The 26,676-nt window shown below is 49.4% G+C and overlaps 2 protein-coding genes across 14 annotated transcripts; both read left to right on the top strand.

Moving 5' to 3' along the window:
- The first annotated feature begins 1,025 nt into the window (after window positions 1-1,025).
- On the top strand, window positions 1,026-11,084 carry LOC122372036 (heparan sulfate glucosamine 3-O-sulfotransferase 5-like). Of its 6 annotated transcripts, none has more exons than XM_043348877.1 (5): window positions 1,026-1,363; window positions 6,262-6,338; window positions 6,976-7,303; window positions 7,733-7,891; window positions 8,095-11,084. In XM_043348877.1, the coding sequence occupies exons 3-5, from the start codon at window positions 7,049-7,051 to the stop codon at window positions 8,629-8,631; spliced, it is 951 nt and encodes a 316-aa protein (XP_043204812.1). In that variant the 5' UTR covers window positions 1,026-1,363; window positions 6,262-6,338; window positions 6,976-7,048; the 3' UTR covers window positions 8,632-11,084. The 6 variants fall into 6 exon arrangements, with proteins under 6 accessions (XP_043204812.1, XP_043204816.1, XP_043204813.1 ...); XM_043348881.1 differs by having other exon boundaries at window positions 1,174-1,363; window positions 6,997-7,303; XM_043348878.1 differs by lacking the exon at window positions 1,026-1,363 and adding an exon at window positions 2,740-2,873.
- Window positions 11,085-11,744: 660 nt separating this feature from the next.
- Window positions 11,745-26,667, top strand: LOC122372037. 8 transcript variants are annotated; one of them, XM_043348884.1, is made up of 12 exons: window positions 11,745-11,796; window positions 13,193-13,406; window positions 13,725-13,862; window positions 20,141-20,302; window positions 21,061-21,268; window positions 22,732-22,876; window positions 23,273-23,469; window positions 23,662-23,752; window positions 23,986-24,150; window positions 24,448-24,656; window positions 25,038-25,232; window positions 25,662-26,667. In XM_043348884.1, the coding sequence occupies exons 2-12, from the start codon at window positions 13,361-13,363 to the stop codon at window positions 25,822-25,824; spliced, it is 1,719 nt and encodes a 572-aa protein (XP_043204819.1). In that variant the 5' UTR covers window positions 11,745-11,796; window positions 13,193-13,360; the 3' UTR covers window positions 25,825-26,667. The 8 variants fall into 8 exon arrangements, with proteins under 8 accessions (XP_043204819.1, XP_043204822.1, XP_043204820.1 ...); XM_043348887.1 differs by having other exon boundaries at window positions 11,778-11,864; XM_043348885.1 differs by having other exon boundaries at window positions 11,778-11,807.
- The last annotated feature ends 9 nt before the right edge of the window (window positions 26,668-26,676 follow it).

A 26,676-nucleotide genomic window follows, 5' to 3' on the forward strand; every position in this document is an offset into this window, starting at 1 on the left:
GAATATCATAAAAGCTAAGCTCGGCCCGCACTATTTCAAAAGTTAGAGATGTTTGAATTTCAGTGAGTTTCAAACGTCAGTAACTTTTGAAATAGTGCGGGCCGAGCTTAGCTTTTATGATATTCGTAATGAGGAGCATGTAATGTGTCCGCATACAAATTTTGACGAAAATCGGAGGGGCTCTCCGAATGACCTTGAAATTCCGTAACTTTGTGACTCCGTAACTTCGTAAATATGGCGGGCCGAGCTTAAATTTTGCGATATTCGTAATGAGGAGCGTCTGGAGTGTCCGTACACAAATTTTGACGGAAATCGTAGGGGCTCACCCAAATGACCTTGAAATTCAAACCTCCGTAACTTCGTAAATATGGCGGGCCGAGCTTAAATTTTGTGATATTCGTAATGAGGAGCATCTAGAGTGTCCGTACACAAATTTTGACGGAAATCGTAGGGGCTCTCCCGAATGACCTTGAAATTCAAACATCCGTAACTTCGTAAATATGGCGGGCCGAGCTTAGATTTTGGGTGCATCGTAATCAGGACGTTACGTACTATCCACTGACCAAGTTTGGTCCAAATCGTAGGGGCTCACCTGATTCCGAATCTTAGATTATAGTTAGGATTCACTTACATCTAACTTGACGACCGTGTGGGGGTAGGGGATGGGTAGGCGGTTCTGACGTCACGGCTGCGTGCGGTGGACGGTCGCTGTGGCCAGTCCTGAGGGGTGTTCACGGGCACCGCACACTGCTGCGTGCGGTGTGTGCGGTACGTCCAGCAGGCGTGGGGGTAGGGGATGGGTAGGCGGCTCTGACGTCACGGCTGCGTGCGGTGGACGGTCCGCTGTGGCCAGTCCCGACCGGCCACAGCGGTCGCTGTGTGCGGTGACGCAAGGCTGACGTAGGGACGCAGTGGGCGGAGCTTGGAGGCTGTGTGCGGTCCGACCGCACACAGGGTCCGTGAACAGCCCTCCGACCGGCCACAGCGATCGCTGTGTGCGGTGACGGAAGGCTGACGTAGGGACGCGGTGGGCGGAGCTTCGAGGCTGTGTGCGGTCCGACCGCACACAGGGCCCGTGAACAGCCCTCGGCTAGTGGCAGGAGATGACGCAATGTAGACATAAACTATGACGTCATACTATTCGTTCTTCTGTTGTTCGCGGCTGCTTATTGGTTAGCTTTGAAATTCATACGTCATGGCACTTGGACTTGATTTCGACAGCAGGAGCAGCAAGACATGCTGGAAATTCTGAACAAATCCCAACTGCTCTATGCCGCAATTCCGAGATTTCAATTTCAAGACGCAAGATCAAGATATCTATTTCAATTTGTATGGAAATTGGAATAGGGATTTGGATTAACTGGTGAGATTTGTTTTGACTTTCCTTATCTGTTGTTGTTTTATTGCTTACGGTGAATTATTATTTGTCATGAACCGAGACCTTCAAAACATCGAGAATCGCCTTTAGTCACCCTTGCCCTGCTTGGAAAAAGTTTTTTTTTGTCAATCAATAAATCAACTTAGAAAATGTTTGCAACCGTCACTAGTCTAAAAAAAACTACAATGCCTGTCACCAAATTCTATGAGAAGGAAAACCACTGACCATAATCATATTGTTAGGCATATTGATATGTGACAGAGCATTAACCCTTGCCCCGTTGGGGGGGCCATTTTGGCCCCCCCCTGTGGTTTTTCCTGAATTGCGCGCGCCGAATTTTCAGTACCTTCCCGGGCATCAATTTGACACCTTCACACCAAATTTCAAGTCTTAGGTCACCTTAGGTCAGGAGTTATTGAGGTCAAACTGAGGTCATGTTCGAGCAAAAATGTTCGAGCAATGTTTGAGCCAAGTTATAGCGAAAAAACTGTTAAAAAATGATAACGTCAAATTTTTTAACTCAATTTTTAGCGATTCTAGACCTCGTACGGAAAAACAAAGACCATCATTGACCTCCCCGTGACGAGCTGCATCGATTCGATACCCATTTTATGCAAAAATATCAACTTTGAAATTTGACCTAATTTGACCTGACCTTGACCTGACCTTGACCTGACCTTGACCAAAACGTGACCTAAGCTGGCCCCAAAGGCTGCCTGACCCACATAATCGCATTTGTCATGTAAAATGGACCATAAAACATGTATCACACGACACTTTCATATTGTGACCCCCCAGTGACCTGACCTCTGTGACCTGACCTGGTATCAGTGACTTCAACTAGCAAAATATGTGTTTGAAGAACATTTCCCCATCGATGATTTTCAATGAAATGTATTTCACTCGATTTTACAATGCATTTCTTGAAATGCCTGTAAACGGTGAAAATTGGACCTTTGACCTGACCTGTGACGTCATCGGTTTGACCTAGGTCAATAAAATTGGGTCACAAGGTAGTTCCCTGATAGGGCTATCCAACACCGTTTGCCGCTTGTCGCTAGGTTGCGTGGTTCTCGAGATCTTAGGGGGGGGGGCCAAAATGCCCCCCCCCCCAACGGGGCGCGTTGCTCGGCAGAGCCCAACGGGGCGCGGGTTAATTGAGCGAGCAATAAATCGGGTATAAGTAGAGCTGAGAGCAGATGTCACACGAAGGTTTTCCAACCAAGGAGAGGTACATGCCTGGAGGTACTTCTTTCTAACAAAACCTAAACAAACCTAACCTAACCTGACCCAACCTAACCTACAAACCTACAACCTAAAAACCTACAACCTACAAGCCTACCCTACAACCTACAAACCTACAGCGCCTCTCCTTGGTTGGAAAACCTTCATGTGACGTCTGCTCTACTAATGCCATAAATTGGGCCATACTATTTTCTGGATAATCTGCTAGCTGGCGCCATATGGTGGCGCTAGCAGAGCTTCGTTATGGTAGGTATGTATCAATATTCAATGCTAGATATAAGCGACTAAATATCTATTGATTTTTCTATGAGTGCCATTTAGCTGATTTTATCCAGTTCAAGTTGTTGGTAAGGCCGGTAAGGCCCAATAAATTGACCTAGAAGTTTGCTAAAACAGTCATGTATCCAAATTCTGAAAAGTACAGTAACTGCCACAAAATGATGTGGTAAGGAGAACCCATTTAACTTATCATGTGCTACCAGAGTGCGCCAGCTGCCATCGGAACATTTTGGTCATCCACCTGTCAACATCTGGCAAGCTATGATGCGGCCAGCCCAGTTTTGACCAAAGATGATCCTGTCTGATGCAGTTTTGAATTCATTAGTATCAGAGGGCTGTTAGCCATTCAGGTCCATATTGATATAGTAGTCCATATACCTGAAGTTCCATGAGCACGTCCAATCCACTGTCCACAAGGCTGGTGGGCTGGCTCACAGTCTTTTGAAATCCACAGTCTGTAGATCCTCTGAGTTCTCGCTTTCCTTTTCACCACTCAATACTCATATTCGTCCAATATTGAATATTGTTCATGCGTCTGGTCCACTGGATATTCTAAAGACTTGCATCTGTTAGAAAATGTACAAAGAAAATGGACGAAATACATCTCCGGGTTGTGTAACCTAAGTTACGGCGATCGTCTAAAAACACTTGACTTGTACTCAGTTCAGGGTAGACTATTAAGAATAAGAGCTGACCTCATCCAGTGCTGGAAGGTCTTCCATGGACACTCTTGCATATCGCCTAAAGACCTGTTTGACCTGGCCCCCCAAGGTCGAACCAGAGGACACTGCTTCAAGATTCTCCTGTCACATAGTCGCACTGATGTTAGAAAGCGTTTCTTCTCTGTTCGATGTATACCTACATACATGGAATTCATTGCCTGAGGAAGCAGTATGTGCTCCTAACTTGTAAACCTTTAAACAATTGTTACACTCCCACCTTCATAACTCTCTGTATGCATACACTTAGTTTAGATTAGGTTAGGACATTGTCGATATTCTCATTGCAAGTCTCTAGTTTACTGATTTTGTTGCTAACTATCACATTGGAAGACGCTCTATTCCAGTTGTAGTGTGTACTCTGATGGCTTTATTGGCAGTTGTTTACCTAGAGAACTGGCGCATCTCAGAATCTTGGGTTCCTTATCCCATCTCGGACCATCCCCAATCAAATCCTAATAAGACTAAGGGAACCCTACCAGGTAAGAATACCAGGTAAGAATAGCATTGATCTAGATAGTGTTACGTATGCATCATACCCTAGGTGACATAAGCCACAATTTTTCAGCAGTCCCAGGAGCTTAGGTACCCTGTGCCATTACCTTATTGTTTCCATCAAGTTAGCGGGTATTAGGTCAAGGATAGCTTACCTACAATAGAACTCTGCTCATATAAAATAGGTATGCCAGCCAGAAGATTACCAGATGACAGGCATTTAAGACATGACTGGTATTGCTTACCTAGCACTTAGCAGTTTAATGCTCACCGGGCCTACTGGTTTTCTACATACTCGTCGGCCGAGGGGGTTGGGTATGACCCCCTTCGCCATTTTGCCCCTGATGGAGCTAGAGTGTCGTGGAAAAACGAGCATGTGCGCCATTACGAGATGCAGGGAATGGTTCCCTATTTTAAGGGGTCAGGCCAAACTGTGACCTTTGAGGTCAGGTCAAATGGTCCAATGCACAGGTTTGGTTTTTGATAAATAACTTCACAACAAACGGTCATAGAGCAGCTATTTTGGCATCATCGTGTCCAGGGCTGCGGAGTCTGAATCGGAGTCGGACTTGGAGTTGGTCGGAGTCGACAGTTCTGCCCGGAGTCGGAGTCGGAGCTGGAGTCGCGAAAATCTTACAGACTCCGACTCCGGAGTCGGAGTTAACGCTATATGGCTCAACGTCATCATGATGCACTGCACCTGTTTGGTTGACGATACTGCAGTCGAAATTAGATTTTGTAATAAAAAGCACTTTGCTGTTTTGGACAAACTTCTTCAGCGAAAGAAGCAGAAGACGGTGAATTCCCCAGAACCTGCTTTTTAATTCTACATGTTATCTATAGGTAATGCATATTTCCAACGCAAAGCCTTGGAACGCACAGGGGATCATTTCAGGCAAGATAAAAACATCTCCATTATGAGCTTCAATATCACGATATGGGAACCGTCCGGAATCGGAGTCGGAGTCGATTTTTGCAGTCGGGGTCGGAGTCACCCTAAAATCCATCGGCTCCACAGCCCTGATCGTGTTCCCCTTGCCCAGGCACATTGAATGGTATGCTTTTGTTATGTGAGGTCAACTGAAGATATTGACCCTGGGGTCAAGGTCAGGTCAGAGCCCCCCCCCCCAAGTCACGAAGTTGGTCGAAGGAGGTCATATCGCATATCATTCGATTCGGCAGGTCTTTCTGAGTTCATCGGTGGCTTGCCCGACTCGCTAGCTCAATTTAATCGGGAGTTATTGGCGAAAAACTATCATGATTCAGGACCCTAGTAGAAGTGACGTCCACGCAAGGTCAACAATGCAAAAGTGAACCATCAGACCTAACAAGGAAAGCATGAAATCACTATTCCGTGTGCTTGAGATAGTTTGAGATTGTTCAGGGTGCCAAAATAGCAGTTATCATTTCTTCCCCATTGACTTATAATGGTGATGTCACTTGACTGACCTGACATCATGCAACCTCAAAAGTTATCGAGACCTCTGGATGATACTACGTCCTGTAGGTTTCATCTCCTTGTGAAAATTCCTCTGGCGTTGAGGGCATTGCGAAGTTGCGACATCTGAAGACCGTGCAGAGGTTCACTTATGACGTCATAGGTCAGTGACCTGACCTGACCTGAAAACGTGTTTGGTGTCACAAGATCTGGCTTGAATCAAAGGTCAGGTACCGTAAGGTGGGGCTATTTGAGACAGTGGGGCTATTTGAGACAGTATTTAAAATTCCTGTAAAATAAAAACCACTTAAAATTTATGCTTAATTTTTTACTCAGGCGATTTACTGCTCGATTCCACACCTCTCTTAGCAAAAATATCACACAAAAATCAAACGATCTTCATTTTATAGCGATTTTAAATACTGTCTCAAATAGCCCCACTGTCTCAAATAGCCCCACTTTACGGTATACTAAGTTTCAGCCCTCTTTCACCGGCGTGTTCGGAGTTATGGCAAAAAAAAACTATGGGGGTGACACCCCCCTCGGTCGTTAGCACTTAGCAATGTCCATTAAATAATGTTGTAGTTTTTGTGTAAGAAATTAAGAATCCTTTATAACAATTAACCTATTAACAGCAAGTAAAAAATGGGATGAATGTTGTCTTATCTGGCTCGGTACACATCAGTTACCTACTTCTTCTGTTACAGAATGTGAGTGATTGCTGCTCAGTCACATCCATTTGCTGCATCATTGGCTTCCGCAGGTCCTCACTTGTGTGTTTGTGGTGAGTGAACTTATTTGCTAGGGCTGCTAATAAATGGTGTGTAGATGCGTATATAAGCTATTGATCCATGCATATGCATTTATGATGTATTTGCCTAGCATATCTGTCTGAATGGCATATTTTCTTTGTGTTATTTTACTAACTTTGCTAATTTTACAGATATCAATTGGGAGATAACAGTTTACATATCCCTCCATAAAATCTGGTGCAAAGATATCAAACATACTGTTGACAGAACAGACCATGCATGCACCATCGATCATTAATTAGAATGAATACGTCTAGAAGAAAACGAATTTCTTTTAGAAATTTTGACATCGTTTCAATTATAGCCATATCAGGTACCACATAGCCATATCAGGTACCACATAGCCATATCAGGTACCACATAGCCATATCAGGTACCACATAGCCATATCAGGTACCTAAATCAAGTCACAGCCCACTCTATATTTAGAGAAGTCTGTGGTTAGGCGAGTGTATCAGATTAGGCGATATGAGGTCAGTGTCACTAACTAAAGCTGGCTGTAATATGGTCTGTCTTTTGTAAATGACAACGGACCTGGCAATATGTGTACCATATGATGCGCTCGTGGACTGACGGCAGCCCCGTTTGCCGTCCCCCGCTGACCGCCAGCGGCGGTGCCACTGATTGTAGCGTGGCGACGGGCGTCGGGTGGCCGGGCGGCCGGCTCCGATGCTGGTCAGGGATGTGGGGCGGGGAGGCGCCGGCCGGCCGCTGCCGCCGGCTGCTGGTCACCACCGTGCTGCTGCTGCTGCTCGTCGTCACTATGCTCCTGTACCGGCTGTGCTACTCCTCTCCGGGCACGGTGGTGTGCGCGCGCGCCGGGGCCGGCCGCCTCCACTTCCCACACACACGGCGACGGCTGCCGGGAGCCATAATCATCGGCGCACGCAAGGCTGGGACGCGTGCACTGCTCGAGATGATGAACGTCCACCCACAGGTGAGACCGGCTGACTTCGCCGTACTTCCCTTTACGCTTTGGGCGAATTATAAGGTGTGACCTAGTCGGCCAATTTCGTTCGTGATTTTTGCCAGCTTTTATGCAATGTTCTTAATCACGGTCATGATTATAGGAAAAGGGCACCAACAATTAATTTTCATTCCAGCAGTCTAAAGATTCAGTTTCGTTCGGCTCCTTTGATTCAGAAGGGTCGCCCTTTTCATGAATTAAGCTGGTAGTGAGATTCATTATCGGCTTAATGAACTAAAGAAGGGCATGCTATGTTCTGGATGTGGCCGCCTGTTGATTGCTGGCTCGCACGTTGTCTTTTTTTCTCTAGTCTTTCCTTGTGCTGCTCGGTGTGTGATGAGTGTCCGGAGACCAGAACGCACCGGGACCTGACCGATCGTGCCATTGGTGGTCCTGCAGGTGATGCGGGCCTCGCGTGAGGTCCACTTTTTCGACCGCGACAACAACTACCGGCGCGGCCTGGACTGGTACCGGCGGCGCATGCCGCTCTCGTTCGACGACCAGATCACTGTGGAGAAGTCTCCCAGCTACCTGGTGACACAGACGGTTCCAGAACGGGTCAGTGGCCGCTGCGCCGCGGCCGGGGACGGGTCGCTCACACAGACTCCTTTGCTTATAAACTGCTATCAATGACATTGACGGTGTATACAGTATTGAATAGCACGCCTTCATAGCGTGAATGTTTTATGTTGGCATTTCACAGCAGCTGCGGTCGCTCGACGCTGTGTCTGGAGATGTGACGGTTCTCCGTTCTCCACCAGGTGGCCCGCATGAATCAGACGATCCGTCTACTGGTGGTGGTTCGCGAGCCAGTGGCGCGGCTCATCTCCGACTACGCTCAGTACCTGGACAAGGGGGCTCGGGGCGGCAAGCCGCGGCTACGGCTTCCCGAGCTCGTGCTGCGCCCGAACGGCTCTGTGCGCACCGAGTCGCGCCTCGTCAAGATCTCCATCTACCACCGGCACGTGCGCCGCTGGCTGCAGCACTTCCCGTCGGAGGCGCTGCTCATAGTGGATGGTGACCGGCTGGTGAGGGAGCCACTGCCCGAGCTGCGCCGTGTCGAGAAGCACCTCAGACTACCGCCCTACCTCAATGAGAACCACTTCTACTTCAACGACACTAAAGGCTTCTACTGCATTGCCAACGATAACGGCAGTAAGTGTTTGGCTGAATCGAAAGGGCGTAAGCACCCTCCGACCGACCCGCAGCTGGTACAAAAGCTGCGCCGCTTTTTTGCACCACACAACCGGAAGTTTTATCGGTTGACTCAGAAGAACTACTCGTGGCCTGAGACTTAGTGGACGATGTAAGCGATGGCCTCAGATGGTCCCTCCACACCGCTGGCAGACATTTTCTATATCGTTTTACCTTATTTGGAAATGGGTGACCGCATGTTTTTACAGCTTGCATTTCAGTTCTGGGTATCTTATACGCATCTCCTACATCCCACTCCATTGAATCACAGTGAGTAGGAAGTGACATGGGAAGGGCAGATAAGGTTCATAATCTTTGGTACTCCGTACTCGTCCTTCATTGACACCCAAAATTATGTCCAGTTTAGCAGAACTCTTGCCTAAGATGCCAGCCCTGGTTACCAATTTTTATGTGGGTGTGCATGGGTCATGGACATATAATGTGTCCACCACTGGAATCGAGGGGCGAAATTTAGTGAGCATAGCTTTTTGTATGCTTTTCTAGCATGTGTAGAAATGTGGTCTGGACGGGTATCATATTTGAGTAGCTGATCGTAGTTTTCCGGTTAGTTGTGATGCGCGACGTGTCTGCCACTTACAGTCTGTCCTTTCTGGCAGACTAGACTGGGCTTCAATGTCTGTCATGCCATAGACTTGAAGCAATGGTTCGCTGGTGGCGCCGCCGTGGGTACGCGAACGACAAGTGAACACTCTGACGCTATGGCCGCCTCGTTGTAGAGATGGGATGGCGTCCATATTCTTTTTGTAACGATAATTCATTGTTAAGGTGAGCGATTTAATTCCTCATAAATAGCAGTCAGTCAAGAGATCATATTATTGTACAAGAAACAGTACCTTTTTAAGTGCAGCATTATTATCTTGTGATGAGAACTTGATTTTGCAGCTTAATAATAGCTTACTAATGGGAATGGGCTAACATATCGTCGCATATCACGACATCATCGTTAGGTAATAAGCATATGCATGCTGTGCATGTAGTCCTGTGCGGTATTTTCGATATAACTTTATACCGCCATGCGGTGCGCACAAGTTGGTTTTCCATTGAGTGTTGATGGATGGCGAGACCGATGCCATTCTACAGAGACCCTTTTCGTCTGCCTCGTCCGGAGTGTGACGAGCAGCTCGGGCCAGTCGGGCTCTCTCTCAGTTGTCCATGACTCATGAGGGAAGCGTTTCACCTGCGTGTGCCTGTGTTGACGAACTATGACAATCGCTGTTCTTGAACGTCGAGCTGCATTCCTTATTTACTTGTGGAGATCATCTACTGTCGACTGAAAGTTGCCTAGCGTATGCTACTTTCCTTTTTGTGTCCAGTAGGTGTAGTTGATCTTATTGCTCCAGTGGTAGTTTCCCAGTATGCCCAACATTGATCAGACGCACGATATCGTTCAGCGTATACTATGCTTCCAGCGATGATAGTGCACAGTGCTTTTGATTCAGTGAGTGGTGCTGCGCCCACTAGGTAGCTAAGACTGGACTCCACGACCATTGCGATCATGCGTCAACGAATATCACCAGCCCAGGTCCTAGAGCTGAGGGAAGATGTGAGGGATACCGGCCTATAAGTATTGCACTGTAGGCCGTTCAGTAGCCTATGGACCAGATCGTGAGTCGGTCACAGATGTGGCTGATTGTGGGTAAATGGGCTTGTCCACAACCGCGAGGAACCAGCTGCAGTGTTTGTGTGGTTATACACGTCATGAAAACCACCGCTACCCATTATGTTGTCTTCTTTTGTTCCCCGTCGTTCCACGCCATCCATTTCTTTTAACAACTTTGTCCTTCCACGCTGTTCTGTTTGACCTTTTCAATTTTCAAAGCACATTTTACGTTGTTAACGAGTGTTCGTTGCCGTTCCTAAGTTCTGGCTTTTGGCTCTACGTGACAATGTCGTGTGTTCAGATGCTGGACCACCATATTCATTTCCAGCCTTTCCTTAACCCTGCCGGCGTCGCGACTTGCTTGTCCTTTTCCTCGTGTTTTGGTTTGCCTCAAGCGTTCGATCGGCCTAGTTCTATAGGATGAAATATCGGTGTGAACTGTACCGTTGCCAATCACTGCTAGTTTGAAACAGATGAGTACAGCCGAGCTGTCGATTGTAGTAAGTGCGAGTGGCAAGCCAGTGTGTTACTGCACATTGCCATATTCGGTTGCACTTGTATGCAATGCGCAAGAGCTACTGGCTGCATGACCCGTTTGCTCCAGGTCATTACAGTGGTGAACAGACAGTGCAGACCTGTTTTAAGGCCAATAGTCCATAAATGTGTCCGTTTTGGGGCAAACTGTCATTGCAAGGCGTTATAGCCTTTTTGTAGTTTGTAGCACCGTGGTAGCTAAAAAACTTGTCATTTACGTTATAAATGTTGTGTGGTTTGGGTTAAGTTCTTGCGTTGTCTATTTTCGGCGTGTCAAACGCATCGTTGTAACACGTTTCGCAAAAAAAAAAATCAAATAACACACGTTTCGTTTATCGGCTTTGTGGTTCGTAAGGACCGTTCGTCGAGAACATTGAGAATCAATAAATCTCGTTATACGAGGGACTTTGTTTATAGACGAGCATTGCGAGCCTCCAAAGTTGATCTGTTTTACGGGCCGTGGTCCCTGTTCGAGGCGCACGTGAGCAATAGACGTCATGCGAGACCAGACTGGGCTGCTGCCTGCTGGCAGGGCAGGGCTGCTGCTGACGTGATTGATCGCTCAAGGGCAGGTCGCGTCAAGTGCGACCTCTGCATCGTAAGCACCAGTGCCTGGGAATTGGGGAAAAATGAAAGGCGACGTTTTTGGACGAAAGCCATTTAAAGTCGATATTTGAGAAGGACGTATGGCACTACAAACATCCGCTACCGTATAGCCATGAACATGAATCGAAAACCTGCAACCTGCACCCGTGACCCCTCAACAGTCAACGTCCCTGAGGTCATTTCGGTTATGACAGGTCTCTATAGCAGTTTTTTTACGATAAATTTTGATAGAGGCATGCTGGAGTGATCCCTGCCGGATCCATAGGCAGGAGCGGCAGGAGACATTTGGGGCAAATACTCCCTCCCCCGCAGCGCCCGAAGTCCACAATTTTTTCGTGGATGAAAAAAAAAATTATTAGGAATTTAGATGCAGGTTGAAGGAACTTTGTTTTGTTTTGGTGAGGTAAAGTTTTCCCTTCAAACTTTTATTGACGTCATGCTGCCAAATTCCTTGACGCAGACTGACGAAACATCAAACAAAACGCTTCTGTTACAAAATTGGTTCCTTGTGCGTGGGATGTGTGTGTTGGGATTGTGGTGTGCTGCGCAATTTTAATTTTGATTTGTTCGCGATATGTACGTGTTATGCATGCTATTTTTTTGTTTTGTTTGCATGTCTGATGAAAATAGGTAATATTTTGACGCTTGAGCTTATTTTTTTCTTTTGAAATTCACAGGTATACTGTCCGCTGACGAGCTTAACCACTGACGAGCGACAGCTTCATAATATGTTGCACTGTGCACACCTAGACACCAAATTACTTCTTAGATGTAAAATCGTGTGCTGAATTCGAAATCAGCTTCAAAAACTACATACCCTACGGATGTCTTGATGAAAAAGCTGAACGAGGCTACCAATGAATAGTGATAAACGACCTTGACCTTGTGGCCTTCGAGTGACATTGACAATGACCATGGTTGTAGTTCATGGTAACACACTGCTGTATTGGTACTGCATTGATGGGTGTTGAGACGAGGCCGGCATGACACTTCAGCATTGCGAGCGTCTGAGTTTGTTGATGTTTCCATATTGGAAACACAACGTGTTGCCAGTATGCTGTAGCTCCCAGCACACAGAAAGTTGGGACGGTGAAACAGGACCCCTGATGCATCAGTCAAGCACCATTATGCTTCTTTTTTGGTTTGGCATGCTTCTTTTTACAAAAGTCTGGAAACATAGATGCTGTGCTTCAACATAGGCCAAATAGCAATGCCACTCTGACGTGATATCAAGAAACAGGTCGCATGTCTCGCCATGGGCACGGGGCCTGGACCCTCAATCTGTTCTGGCTTTATCATTGCCCAGTTTGCTAGTCTTACTGCTTAATGCAGTTAAAAAGTTAAGCTTATCACTGGTAGATGATTGCAGTGGCACATTCTTCCTGAATCTAGTATGACTGCTTCTTACCAGCTGTCAACTGGCTTAATCCATGGGGGTTGAATGGACCTCCCTCAGCCTTCACAAATATCTCATGCAAAAGTGGTGGTTGAGACAAAAGCTTTATAATTCTGATGTTGATTCATGATTAATTTTGTACACTCCCTGAAAATTTCAGTCATCTGGCTGTGATGACATATGACCTCTGACCTCTTTCTTGTGAACATATCAGGCCAGAATGGAGGTTTGATGTGTGTTAGTGCACCTCATCTGTGTGTTTGCAGACTTTTTGTTATTAGAAACATGCCAACATGTGTAATCATGCTTATCCCATGAACTGTTGTGGGCTATAAGGGTACATGAATGTCACTTTAGGTGAAGGTTATTAGTTTTTTGGTGGCCAAGGTATTTTATGTGAACATTGTGTGAAAAACAGCCAACTCTTGTCTTACCTCTGGTTATGCAGTTATCCCAGCAGTGATCTCTTATACAGATAGGAACTAACCAAGATAAAACCATTTTTCAGGTTAATATTTTACCTACCTACCTTCATGTAGCCTGTAAGAGAAATGTCAATGAGGATTATAAAATATTCTTACAAGTAGTAGCCTTTTAGTTTGTTCTCTCATTTGATGTTCTCTGAAATGATTCATGTGTGTCACCTTTGATAAAAGTTAACCTAAACTTCAAGAAAATGTCAGCATGTGAAGATGCCTACAGAGTTCTTGGACTCAACTCAGGTAAGAAGTTAAACATGGTGGCTTGGTAACCCATCACCCTCTAGTTCCTATCCCAGATCTCCATAGTACATGCCTGGATAGATAAAATAAATTGGCTTGTAAACTTACCACCCAATGTGATTGTGACCCCTTCCCTGGTATTGTGAAGTGGAATACATGCAATGCTTTGTCATGATGTTTTATAGGACTGTTTATTTTGATTTGCTGTAATGTGTAAATATTTTTTTGTGCTTTTTATGGTCATGGAGAGAGAAACAACGCAAGTATATGTTATAGGTACCTTTACTTTTTTTTAGAGCACTGCCCTTTCTGTCACAGATGCAACCTTCAGAGAGGTATGGTACATGTACAGATCAATCCTCGATGGCGAGGACACGCGGTCCAGCGGACGCAAGCGCACCAACATGCCGGCCGTACACTTTGCCTTCCAGACGATTCTCAATCAGCAGACCGACGGTGAGTTCCTTCATGTCACTCTGTGGTGTTGTGAACTGAGCTGTACCAATGTTTCCCCCAGTTTGTGCTCGCCTCAATATTATTGTGTATTTTTTTGCAGTATAAAACTTATGCCGTATTGTGCTGCGTAGCTCAGCTTTTAGCTGCGATAGTTCACTTCCTCTCCATGACCAACGGATTGGGCTGATAAGTGTCACTGAATGAATACTGAAGGAGGAATACTGAATAAGTTAGTAGGAAAGGGACTCTGTGTGAACCACGCTCAGCTCTTGCTCGCTAGATTTGTTGGGGCTCTGAGAAATTCGCCCAGAGATGGTGGCGGCCGGTTGTTAGGAACCCGCCCGGGGTCTTCCCTCTGATCCAGCAGAGCTAGACTTGGGGTCTCCCTCTTGTCCCCCCTCGTGTTTACTTGTCCTGTAGTGACGCAAAGGACTGCGTGGCGCGTGCTATTGGCAGTGACGTTAACTTGGTGGTAGCATGACAGACCGTAAGGCCTGAATCCTTTGTTGATTAGGTACCTATCGTTTTTGCATAGTGTGCTTAGTGCGTTGGAAAGCTGCAGTACATTTCCATTACGGGCTGTAATTATCTACAGCTAGCGTGGCTTTGCATCTCCTACTTTTGACTTAATTTCGGTGGGTCATTAATCATTATTGCACTTTTTACTTTCTTAGCTTGGTGTTTTCACTGATTTATAGTAACGCGATGTGTGTACACTTTACATACATTCTATTGATCATTTTCGATATGGTCAGCTGAAAGACGGGCCTTGATTATGCTCGTCTTACTTAACCCTCGCCCGTATTGGTGTTTTTCCAGCCGCGAACGTATAAGGGGGGGGGGGGGTCCGTTGGACCCCCCCTTGCCGTTTCGCCCCTGATAGAGCTAGAGCTTCGCGGAAAAAACGAGCGTGTTGCCCGTGACGAGAGGAAGCCGATGATACCTAATTTTAAGGTCCTAGGTCATTGGTTGACCTTGCAGCAGTGGCGCGGGAACCGGGGGGGGGGCTAGGGGGGGGGCTGAGCCCCCCCAGCTTTTCGGCTGGGGGGGCTCGTAATGTATTTGAGCCCCCCAGCTGGAGGAATCGAAATCGGAAATCTACCAACATAATTTCATAGATTCATACATAGGCGTGGGAACCGGGGGAGGGGGCAGTGGGGGAAGCTTGCCCCCACAACTCTGCGGCCGTGGGGGCGGTGCCCCACAACGTTTCATGAGGCCAGGAACCGTCGGGCAGCTTGTCCTCCCCAAATTAGGGGTTGTGGGTCACAAAGGAAGAAAGCATGTAAGTGAAAAATCCACCTATTTCACTGGCTCGGCAACTCATTTGGCAGATTAAAACCTTTACTCCAGGTTGCCAAAACGGCAGTTTCTTCACTCAGCTGAGACGGAATACCTCACTTTTTGAAAATATTTTCGTTTTTTTTTTTTTGTTGTTGAAAAGGCCAAGGTCTGAAAAATAAGTGGCCTAAAACCGGTGAGAAAACTAGAGTTGGGGGTACCCTAGGTTGATTTCTATTATGGTTAAGCCCCCCCAGTCTGGAAGAAGTTCCCGCGCCACTGCCTTGCAGGTCAGGTCAGTGACTCAAAAGTCGGGAAAATCGGGACCTGTTAGAACGTCGTAAAGTGTGGCTGCTATGGGGTTTTTCGGGGCACTGATCACGAATATCATGTTAGTTTTGATCACAGATGATGTCTTTATGCATTTAGTCCAGGTCGGGTCAGGTCAGGTCAGGTCAACCAGTAGGGGTCCTGCCGGGTATTCCTAGTAGGTGTCAACCGCCTCTGACAGCTTCGTAACATGTTACGAAGGCACAAAAACTACTTCGTAAATGTTCATATGGTTGCTAAATTCGAATTCAGCACCAAAAACTGGCCTAGAAACATGTAAAACTCGAAAAAGTGAACCGAGGTCACCAAAGGTCAATGACCTGACCTGACCTTCAGGTGACCTTGACACCCACCCTAATGCATGGGGGCAACATCATATCACATGTTTGAACGCTTGAAACCACGAAAAGACTGCAAACGCGCGGCTAATGCGAGCCGACATACGCCGAATCGCGATTCCGGCCAAACATGGTCTCGAAAAGTAGGTCACTGGTCAAAGGTCATTGGGTTCAGGGTCATGAAATTTTCAGGGTAGGTGTAAAATTGATTAACGCGAGGGTGCTGAAAGTTTCGTCGCGATCGGCAGCTTTTTACGCGAGTTATTCGCGAAAAACCATGGGGGGGTCCGTTCGACCCCCCCCCCTATACGGGCGAGGGTTAAGTCATCGAGTCTTTGCGGAAAACAAAATACCGGGTAACCAGGTAAAAAGGAAAAAGCTGGTGCAAGAGAAAGTTACTAAACATCAAAATTCAGAAGTTTATCTGAGGTAAACTTGATGAGGCACTTCTAAAATAGAAGCTAACGATAGGTGTCGCTAAAATTAGCTCGTGGTTGTATATCATCTTGCATTTTGTGAGCAACCGATCACGAGATATGTTCTTTTATTATGACAAAAGGAATGCTGCTGCACAAAGTAATTAATGGCGAGTGATTGTAGAGCGTCCTGGCCACCTATGCAGGCCACAGTGCAAACTGTTACAGCGAACTATGTGTACGGTCGTGAATGTCGCTGGTACCCTCGTCCCTCCCCCTCCCGAGGTTGCCACTGGCTCTGTGCCGCGGTTAGGGAGGGTGGATGGTGCACGTCGGAGCACCTGCTGGGGGGATCGATGGTCAAGGTGTAACCAGGGCCGGCGCGCCGCCACCATACAAAATACTAAACGCCGCCGGTGAATCGATCCGCCGCTGTTGCAAACTGTTAACCGGCGCCCGGCTTTCTACACGTGTCTGACGTTATCGGTCGGCTGTGTGACGTCGCGCTGTCCCAGTGCGACGTGGGCTATGCGCTGAACGGTGCAGCGCGGCGCGGCACCCAGGACCAAAGTCCGTGCTCTCGTGATCTCTCCGGAACAGTCCAGTCGACGTCAACCGCCGCTGATACACTGTATGAATGAAAATATTTTGTATGAAGTACCCTAGCCCATTGCGGGCAGTTTGATTAGATCTGCTGATAATGGTAGTGGCGAATGGAACATCGGCGGATTTGACAATGTTGAAGCTTAACTGTGGCTGGGAGTTTCCTATTTAGTATTTATGTACGGGCCTGATGGAACTGCGCCGCTCCGGTCGGCCCTTTTGGCCTTCGCCATGTGCCGGCCGGCGCGCGGTATGCACTTGTGGCGGGTCGCTATCGCGCCTATTGCGACCCCGACGGGCCGGCTATCTGCAGCTGCACTGTCCGCGGTGACCGCGGTCGGTCGGAGCAGCCGTCGGCCGCGCCTGGCACCGCCGGGGCCAGCGGCTCGGCGGCCGTCCGTCTGACCGGCGCCGGCCCGCCGCCTCTGTGCACCGCCGACCGTTTGTCCCCAGAGCTGCGATGCTGCTGTGGGGAGGATACGGGGCAGCGGGCACACTGCGACGTGCGGGCCGCGGCGTCACGGCTGACCGCACCGGTACAGCCCGCCTCCTCTCCCCTCCCCTCTGCTCCCCTGGCGCCGCCCGTCTGTCACGTGACGGCTGAGTTATCGTCCTCCGACCGTGACGGCTCGCATCACGGCTGTCCTGACCGCCTCCGAGCACTCCGTCGGCCGCGCCTTGGCAGTATACGGCGTGGCTCGCAGTGCGATCTGAGGGGCTGTGCAACGGTCCTTTAGGTAGGCATTTTGAACTTTTTTTTTGTGAGTGAATACTATAGTCAGTCCACCCTTTTTATGTAAAGTAACCAAGTTTGGACTGTCAACAAGTTTGAACCTTAGAAAACCAAATAAGCCGTAATTCGCTGAAGCTACCGCCACTGTAATAGTTCTCTGTGGGGTAGTCTGTAGCCTGGCCGACCGGCAGCAGTGCGGTCGTCCGCCAGTTTATCACTGGGAGGGGGATGGGAGGGGGTCGCGGGAAACACCGCACATGCCCGTCGCCCCGGCGAGGCTCGGGGGGGGGGGGGTGTACTTTGCCCTGCAGCGCCCGATAGCAGGCGCCGGCGTCTCAGATAAACGACCCAACAATGGTGCTTCATGGTCGGTCCAAGCCAGCGCAGGAACTCTGCACTGATTTCCTGTAAACATTGGATTATGCGAGCAAAGTTTGATTCTGAAACTGATTTTTGTGGAGGTTTGAGAATTGATAATTTATAATCAACTGTTAAGCAACATACGGCAAGTGTTAAACGGTCAAACGTGGATAACGAAAAACAGTTGACACTTGACATATGTGCTTTCAAGAGAGATACTGGACATGTAATGATTAGATGTTCAAAACGCATTAGTATCCTTCGACGAGTAGGCATTGTACTTGTTTTGCTTCGGGCTTTACCATGAAAGAGTTCACTCCACGGGTAACAACGCTTACTTGCGATGTTTCACGACGTCCTGAACTGAGCATTTATTGAATGGAAGTGCTTCCTGGCTCGCCGGTCAATAGGAAATGTATGGGTCACGCTCACACCAGCTAATGCATCTGGGCCCGGTCCTTATAGACACTTGGCGGGTAACACTGTGACCTAGTCAAAAGTCGCACTTGCTGGCGAGTTGAAGTCTCGGTTCCCTGTTCCCGGTTATTTGGTCATTTAACTCTAGGCTACCGACGTAATTTAGGCTGAACGCCAGACTGTCCAAATGGTGAACGGGACGGCCCTTTCCGACGTCTGTGTGGTCGAAAGTCGATCGGCCTGTGACTGAGCACTGAGCAGTGACTGGGCCGGTGGGACGGGTCGGTAGACTATGCTCGTTGGGACAGGTCGGCAGACAATGCTCGTTGGGGCAGGTCGGCAGACTATGCTCGTTGGGTGAGTTAACCAGACTGGAGCAGGCGGAGCAGGCTACCGGACTGGGTCGATGGGACAGGTCGCCAGGTAGGTTGGTGTAGTAGGCCGGCAGACTGGGGCCAGGGGCAAAGGATTGGTGAGACGGGCTGGGCTGCTGCCCAATGGGGAGAGTGCCTCCCCTGCTGGCCAATTGTCCTCCACCCACCCAGTCTGTGCGCCACCGGCCGCCTCTCAGCCGGTACAGCACGCAGCGTCCGTCACGGACAGCGCTGGCCACTCGGTCACATCTCCACACCGAAGTAAACAACAGGTGGTGGGTCGTTAGCCCATGCTCGGCTGACGCGGCGAGTGGCCGGCCGCTCGTCCTGCAGCCTGAGGGGCCGTCCCTTCGGCCGGGAAGTGGCACGATTGGACGGTCAGGAGCGTGCGGTGTTATCGGCCGCGTCTGGGTGGGTCGCCTGACTGAGAGATAAGATTGTCACATACTTTGTGGGTAGATATTCCGTTGTCTTTAACTGACCTGTGCTGTTGGCCACTTGATTCGGTGAACGATAGTCTGTGTTATGCAGTTGAACCACTTGAAACTGAGTTGTGCTTACTCAGACGGGCATTACAGTTATGTCAGCTGCCATGCCAGTAAAAGATTATGTGCCCACCTATGAGCGTGCACTGCTAACAACTTACATTAAATGAGCGTTGACATCGATACAGTCATCCACTGCATGCACTAATTCAATTTTACGCTGTGCTTATTTTGGCGCCACTAAGCATGCACCTTCATCATGTCTGGTAATTTTTATTGGATTTATCAGCCCCTCCCGGCCCAGGGGCTCCGCCACCGTTTCAAGGGTGGGTGGGGGTCTGAACCCAAAAATGCACACTCTTAAACATCCTATAGGCTGTATTACAAAGATGACATTATGGGGGGGGGGGCGGATCGGCGGGAACCATGCGACCCCCCCCCCCTTTCCTGGTAGCGGAGCCCCTGGCCTCTGCACTATCTCGTTGTCTGTCAGACGATTTCAGATCAGCCGGGTGCCTATTTGACATGTGCCATGTCTGTGGTGTGTATGTATTATTCGACACATGTTTTTGTGTGTTGGCGCATATTTGGGAATTCGTCGCTATTTGTGTGTATACGGTGCCTTTCTTAGGCCTCCGTCAGGTGTTGTGTCAAGTGGATGCATTATATGTGTCTATCTATAGTAGTGTCTGTTCAGTGCACTTTGTTCGTCCAGAGACTGGACAATGGGGTGTCGAATTCAGGACTGCTGGCCGCCGGGGGAGCACACGTCAGCTCCAGCAGCCGGCTGAGAGGCACTGCAATGGTTGAATGCGTAACTCAAACTAGAGTGTATTCGGAACTTTTGACCATACTATCTTAATGCGTCTCTGTGGGTGCGCTATGTGCTTTGTGGTACCATTGAAACACGCCGCTGATTGTTAGTGCTCTTCTGTCTCCAGGCCCATTATTTGGTGACGAGGAGAGCGAGGATGACTACTATTACGATGACGATGACGACGATGACACCTATTCGGACTACACGTGCAACTGTCCGCACCGGCACCACTTCACCGACGACCAGCTGCGCGAGACCAAGTTCAGCCGGCAGCGGCCGCGGAACGGTGAGTGACCCTCCCCTCCCCTCGGCCCGTCGGCTGGTGTGGCCAGCCGTGGATCTGATGCCCTAACTGACGGCAGTGGGTCGTGGACTCGTGGGGTATGTGTTAGGTCTGGGTACACATGTTAGATGTCAATACTGGGTACACCGGCACAGTATAGTCGACTACAGAATTATGTTCCACTCCTCAGAAGCTATCAGTTGACCGGAGCGCTAAGTTGTGCCGTTTATCACGCAATTAGGCGTGTCGATTGTGAGCATTGGGACAAAGCTAAAATTTGTGAACTCAGCCCGTGTGATGCGGCACAGCCTACCACTCCAGGCAAATAATTGCCTGTGAAAAGTGGAACATCATTCTGTAGTCGACTATACATCAACATGGCTACTTCCTGGCTGTTGTAATGCAGCGAGCGGTCGCACGGACTACGGACCGGGCTGGTCAGCAGGCCTGGACTGGTCGTGAATGGACGGGGATCATGTTTCTGGGTCACACTGGAGGGTATGAACCTCTGCAGATGCGATTGTCTGTCACTGGGTCGATGAGGTTGAATGAGGACGGAGGGGGGGGGGGGTATGGATGGGATGGGTCGGTACTTCTAGCTGTCCATATTGGGACCCATCAAGTCGTATTGGTACCTTTTTTACTACGCGCTGTACATTATGCACAACTGCTGATGTGAGCAAACAAGGGACATGCTCGACGCCGGTATATGGATTGGTGAATCATTTTTCGGTGCGGCTCTGACCCTGCTGCCGTTTCAGAGGGGTATCATACGAACACGGATGGAGCGGCCGTCGAGGCGAACGCTTCCAAACTAGTGAAGGAAGAGGAGGCGCAGAAAAACGAAAACAAAAAGAGCGACGCCAAAAAGAAGAAGAAGAAAAAGAAAAAGAAGAAGCCAGTTGATAATAGTTCCACTTCGGTGAACGTTAACAATAACTGCAGTGAAACGCGTAACGAGAATGTCCAGTAAGTTCGACAGATGCTCCGGGTTCATTGTCTGCGGGCGATAATTTACGGATGCTCGTTTTCCACAGGATTTCGATGTATTATCCTTACTTACACATTTACGCCGCGCTTAGCGTTTGATTTATTCAGCTAAACGATGCGTTACACTCAATCCCCTATGAAACGTTGCGCGCCTTGCCTATTTTGTGTTCATTCCAACGTGTAGAACATTCAGTCTGTCATGCTCTGGAATGCAGTAATAGTAGAATCGCCCCAAATGTAATGGTTGTGTTGCATTACTTAGGGTGAAGTCGTATAAGAGTACGCACTTAGTGGATTTCTTGCTCTCATTTGTTTAATATTTGAAAGAAAGAAATCGCAAATAGGGAATATTAAAGTTCATTGAATTAGCCATCAACCCATGGGGCAACGATCCTTCAGCGTAAATGGAAGTGGTCTAAAACTGACATTTTCTGAACCGCTGCAGTTGCGTACTCTTACCATATGGGGTGTGTAGTGTAAGAGTACGCACACCAGGCGGGTGGAGTACGCAAGCATATGAACACACACCTATGCAGCTTGTAAGTGTCCAAATGCTTAACTTCAAACTCAGAAGGCATTTAAGTTAATTCTAGTATCCAAAAAGAAAAACTTAAAATAAATATTTCACGTCTATAAATCAGGAAATAATCACGTCGTGTGTTTCTTAAAAAAAAAAAATGCACAATCGAAAGGGAGAATAACTCGTATTTGGAAGAATTTCGGGTACGCATCTGCATCACAGTGCCCCATTGATGATATACCTACAAAACAAACGTCATTGAGCGATATATTAATAATTTTATATTTCTGTATATTCGATTTAATGTATAATTCTGCGTACTCTTACCCTCCTGACCAGTGCGTCCTCTTACCGTACATGCAATTCGCGCACAAAACAACCCCGAAACGTTGTGCAAAACTTCGGAAACATAATATTGCACTGCACAGTATTTCCCCAGATAACCTCACAAGTTTCCCACAACAATCACGGAAATGTACCTGATCTCAACTGCCAAGTATCAAAATTATTGTACCATACTATAATAATATCATAACGCTCGAAAATAATATTCATCGCCTTAAACTCAACAGCGTCGCCGCTCAACGCCCACGTTCCGTTGGTGACAAGCACGCACTGGCGGCTTCATGTCACTTCATGAACTCGACAAACCCGCGTTGCTAAGCAACCAAAACAGCTGATGCGTACTCTTGTCGCCCGCGTACTCTTACCCGCCCTTACCCTATGCCTGAAAAGTTGTGCAAATTCACCCCAAATGCTTTGCGGTCGCCGCATAAATTTTAAATAAATCATGGTGCTTTCGAATGAATGAACTTATAAATATTGATACACTATGCAGTGTACATTGTACATTGAGACATTGTACATTGTGTTGCTGTTCGCTCCGAACCCCTGCTGACGCCGCCACGTGTGCGCTGCCCAGGTCTGACGAGGATACCGACGGTGAGGGCCTGGACCTTAACTCGGCCTTCGCCAAGGCGTCTGGAAAGGCCGCCCAGGAGAAGGTGGCCAGCTCCAACGGCAATAAGACGGAATGTCGCCGACCGTCCAGCCGCCCGGCAAACCACGTGAGTCTCCTCGCCTGTCTTCCGTGGACTGGCGTCGACGGGGCGGTCTGAGAACACTGGCTGCCGATCGGAAACGGAGGGCCGAGGGCTGGGGCGAGGCCGTGTCAATGGTAGCGATAGTCTTCAGTGTTGGTACTCTACCAACTGAGAAATGCAGTCGGTAGGCACTAAAGTCGGGACCACTGGGTGCTGGGGACAGGGCTTGGTAGCACGGGATAAGTGGAAAGAAAACCGTAAACCTGCTCCAACGGGAGGAACGGCGTGCCTCACTGACTCGTGTTGCTGTCCGCTCGCTGCTGTCGTACCGTGCCGACCGGCACATGACCAGTCACCGCTGGCTTCTGACTGCTGACCGCTGGCTTCTGACCGCTGACCGCTGACTTCTGACCGTTCCAGGCGTCCTCCGTGGAGCCGCCGCCGGCGCTGCGGCTCCAGGCTCAGGCGTACGCCATGGAGGGCAACCAGCTGGCCAAGAAGGGCGAGTTCCTGCGCGCCGCCAACGTCTTCACCCTGGCCATCAAACTGGACGGTAACGACCACCGCTTCTTCGGCAACCGCAGCTTCTGCTTCGAGAGGCTCAAGCAGTACGATAAGTGAGTTACTCGGGAGTGTCGGGAAACGACAGCCTGCTGATGAACTCATTACAGACGGACTTTGTAGCGGGATAGATGTGGCTTATAGTTTTTCAGCAGCTGTATGTATCCAAAGAGTGTTGAATACTAAATCGGTTGAGGATTTCAGGCGCGTGACTCAGAGCTGATGTAGTCGCGTCTGTCTTGTTCCAGGGCGCTCAAAGACGCTGACCGTGCGATACAGATCGATCCGTCCTGGCCGAAAGGCTTCTTCCGGCGGGGTCGCGCGCTGCTGGGACAACTGGTGAGGCGCGAGGGGCTCCCGGCAGCCTCGACTGGGCTACTTGTCACTGCTGCTGGGAGGCGTGCAAACGGAAAGAATTGGCACACCGCGCCGCTTTGAAGTATTTGTAATGCCTTCAGTTGCCATTGTTTTGAGAAAGGTTAAGTTTTTAAGATGTTTTTACATCCTTACAATGGAAGTTGGGTTTATTTACGAACATAACTTTGACCTTGACTGTTTTTCCCGCTCTCCAGAAATATGCGGAAGCCGAAGAAGCTTTTCGGCAAGTACTTAAACTTGACAAAAACGTGGACGAATGCCATCAAGAATTGGAGAAAATTAAGGTGTTCAAGTTGATGCAGATGGGCTTTCCGAGGGACAACGCCAGAGCGGCGGTCCGACAGTACAAAACTGAGGAGGTGAGAGGCACCCCGGCTAGCGGGATCCCTCCAACGAAATACAGTCGGGTGGACTGTTACTGGATTCAAGGAAACACAACATTCAATAACTTGTCTAACAGATCTTCAGGGTAGTACTGTTCCGGCAGTTTTCACGTCTTTCGATTGGTTCATTACTAAGGGAAGTTAATGGGGACGTGCCGAGCACTCCAGTCTTGCCACTAGCGTTACCCTATGGTTAAACCCTTCCCAGTTCTGTGCCCCCTCTCCTTCCCAATGGCTGTCATGCTCGTCTGCTGACTGTTCTGTCGGTGCCAGGCGGCGCTGGATGCCCTGCTGCGCGGGGACGTGCGCCAGCTACCGGACGACAGTTCCGACTCGGAGGATGACACGGGCGAGCCGACGGCCGCCGGCCGGCCCGTCGACCCCAAGGAGGACCCCTCCAACGTGGAAGGGCTGCGCTCACTCTGGGTGGGCAATATCATGCAGACGGTGACCGAGCGCGACCTGCGAGACCTGTTCGCCAGGTGAGTGGACTGCTCCGCTCCGAGGGACCCGCCGACCCGTGTGGATTGACCCCGACAACTACCAGTGTTAGTTTCCACTGTGCGGGTCTCAGGTCTATAGGTGTGTGTTCCGTGCTACTGGCCGTGGGTTGTTCGTACCTTTACTTTGTATTGTACTGTCGTCTGGTGGCGCCCCCATAACGCGCCAACGACCAGTTGATCTGTGGCTGATACACTTTCCTATGATCTTTCTCTCTGTGTCCTGTGACCACACGCCGGTCCTTGTGACTATGATCCTTCGACCATACCCGTTCCCGTGCTTGACCGGTGTCCTGTGACCACACCCTTTCCTGTGACCTCACTCGGTCTGTGTGATATGACCCGACCCCGCTCCGGTCGCAGACACGGCGCCGTCACCAGCGTACGCGTCCTCCCCGACCGCTACTGCGCCTTCGTCAACTTTGGCGATAAGAAGGGCGCCAGTCTGGCCATGCAGCACCTGCAGGGACTGGAGTTCCACGGCAACCGGCTCAAGATCAAGTTCCCCGACAATCCAATCGTGGACGGACAGGCTAAGGTGGTGATCGGCAAGAAGGGGTGAGTGATCAGTGTTGGGATGCTGCGTTATGAGCTACTGCTGATATCTGATGGATGTGTTGTTTTAGGATGTGCTATGAATGGAGAGGCGTGGTAGCTAATCACTATTTATCAGTGTTCAGTAATGGGCTTTCAGCGAACGTGCGTACAAAACGCTCGTTTCTCTGGGAATATCGTGGCTAGGTATGTATTTGCGCCTTGTTTGTTAGTGTGGCCGCATAGTTTGGCAAAAAGGCATGTATAGCATTGCGTTGAGTAGCGACCTCTGCAGCGCCTTGAATTTGAGTCAGACTTGAGTCAGACTATAAGATGCTGACCGCTAATGAACCTACCAACCATCCACTGCCCCATTTGCTGTGAATGATATCTGTCCCGACGGCTGACACTGATCGGCATGGACATACTTTGACCCTCCGCCGTGTTCCACAGGCCAGTGGGCGCTGGCGCCGGCGGAACGCGCAAGCTCACCGGTCCCGTGGGTGACGGCGAGTGCTACTTCTGGCGCACTTCCGACTGCTCATACGGCACCTCCTGCAAATATAAACACATTGCCGCCAACAAGGGCATCGACCGCAAACCGTGGCGCCGCTGATCGCCGAGAGCCAGTGGACTGGCGGAGAGAGGGCGGAGAGTCAGGCAGAGTGAGGGCGTCGGCAGGAAGGGCGAGGAACAGTGAGAGGTGGGACGGACGCTCAGAACCCGGGGACCAGTGTGGGCGGCCGCCGCCAGCCGCTCCGCTGCGGAAAGGTCGCTCCGGAGCTCCTCTGAGGGAGGTGGGAGCGGCGGCGGCGGCCGCAGTATTGTGATCGTGTCGCCAGACTTTCCAGTTTGATATTGGCGTGTGCGTATGTGTGTATCCTGGGGGGGGGGGGGGGGGGGTGAAAGTTAAATGGGATGTATCGCCATGTGGCAGCGCTAAGCGTCTGCGCCTCTTTACGAGGCCGGCACGAGCGGGTGTGTTTGTTTCTGTGCGACTGTGTGTTTGTTTCTGTGCGACTGCGTGTTTGTTTCTGTGCGACTGTGTGTTTGTTTCGGTGCGACTGCGTGTTTGTTTCGGTGCAACTGTGTGTTTGTTTCTGTGCGACTGTGTGTTTGTTCCGGCGCGCGCGGGGTTTGTTTCGGTGCGACTGCGTGTTCGTTGCGGCGTCCCTGGCGTCCGCAGCAGTTTGTATTAGCCCAGAGACGGCGCCAAGTGCCATCGGCCTTCCTTCCCCGGCCGAACACGGCCGCCAGTGCCTTGCAGGTACGCTGTGAGCAGCGCTTGTTGACATTATCACCCATACACTCTGAGCGGGGTCGGTGTTTTATACCCTGTTTTTGGAGCCGCCGCCGGGCCCGGACGCGCTATCATCAATCCGGCGTGAACCGGCCGCTGTACGGTGCCTTAATCTAGCAGACAACTTCATTCGGGCTCAATACAAGTGTCTGACCCGTAGTAGGTGGC

The sequence above is a fragment of the Amphibalanus amphitrite genome, unplaced genomic scaffold (assembly GCF_019059575.1).
Source record: "Amphibalanus amphitrite isolate SeventyFive unplaced genomic scaffold, NRLGWU_Aamphi_draft 001308F_arrow, whole genome shotgun sequence".
Taxonomy (NCBI): domain Eukaryota; kingdom Metazoa; phylum Arthropoda; class Thecostraca; order Balanomorpha; family Balanidae; genus Amphibalanus; species Amphibalanus amphitrite.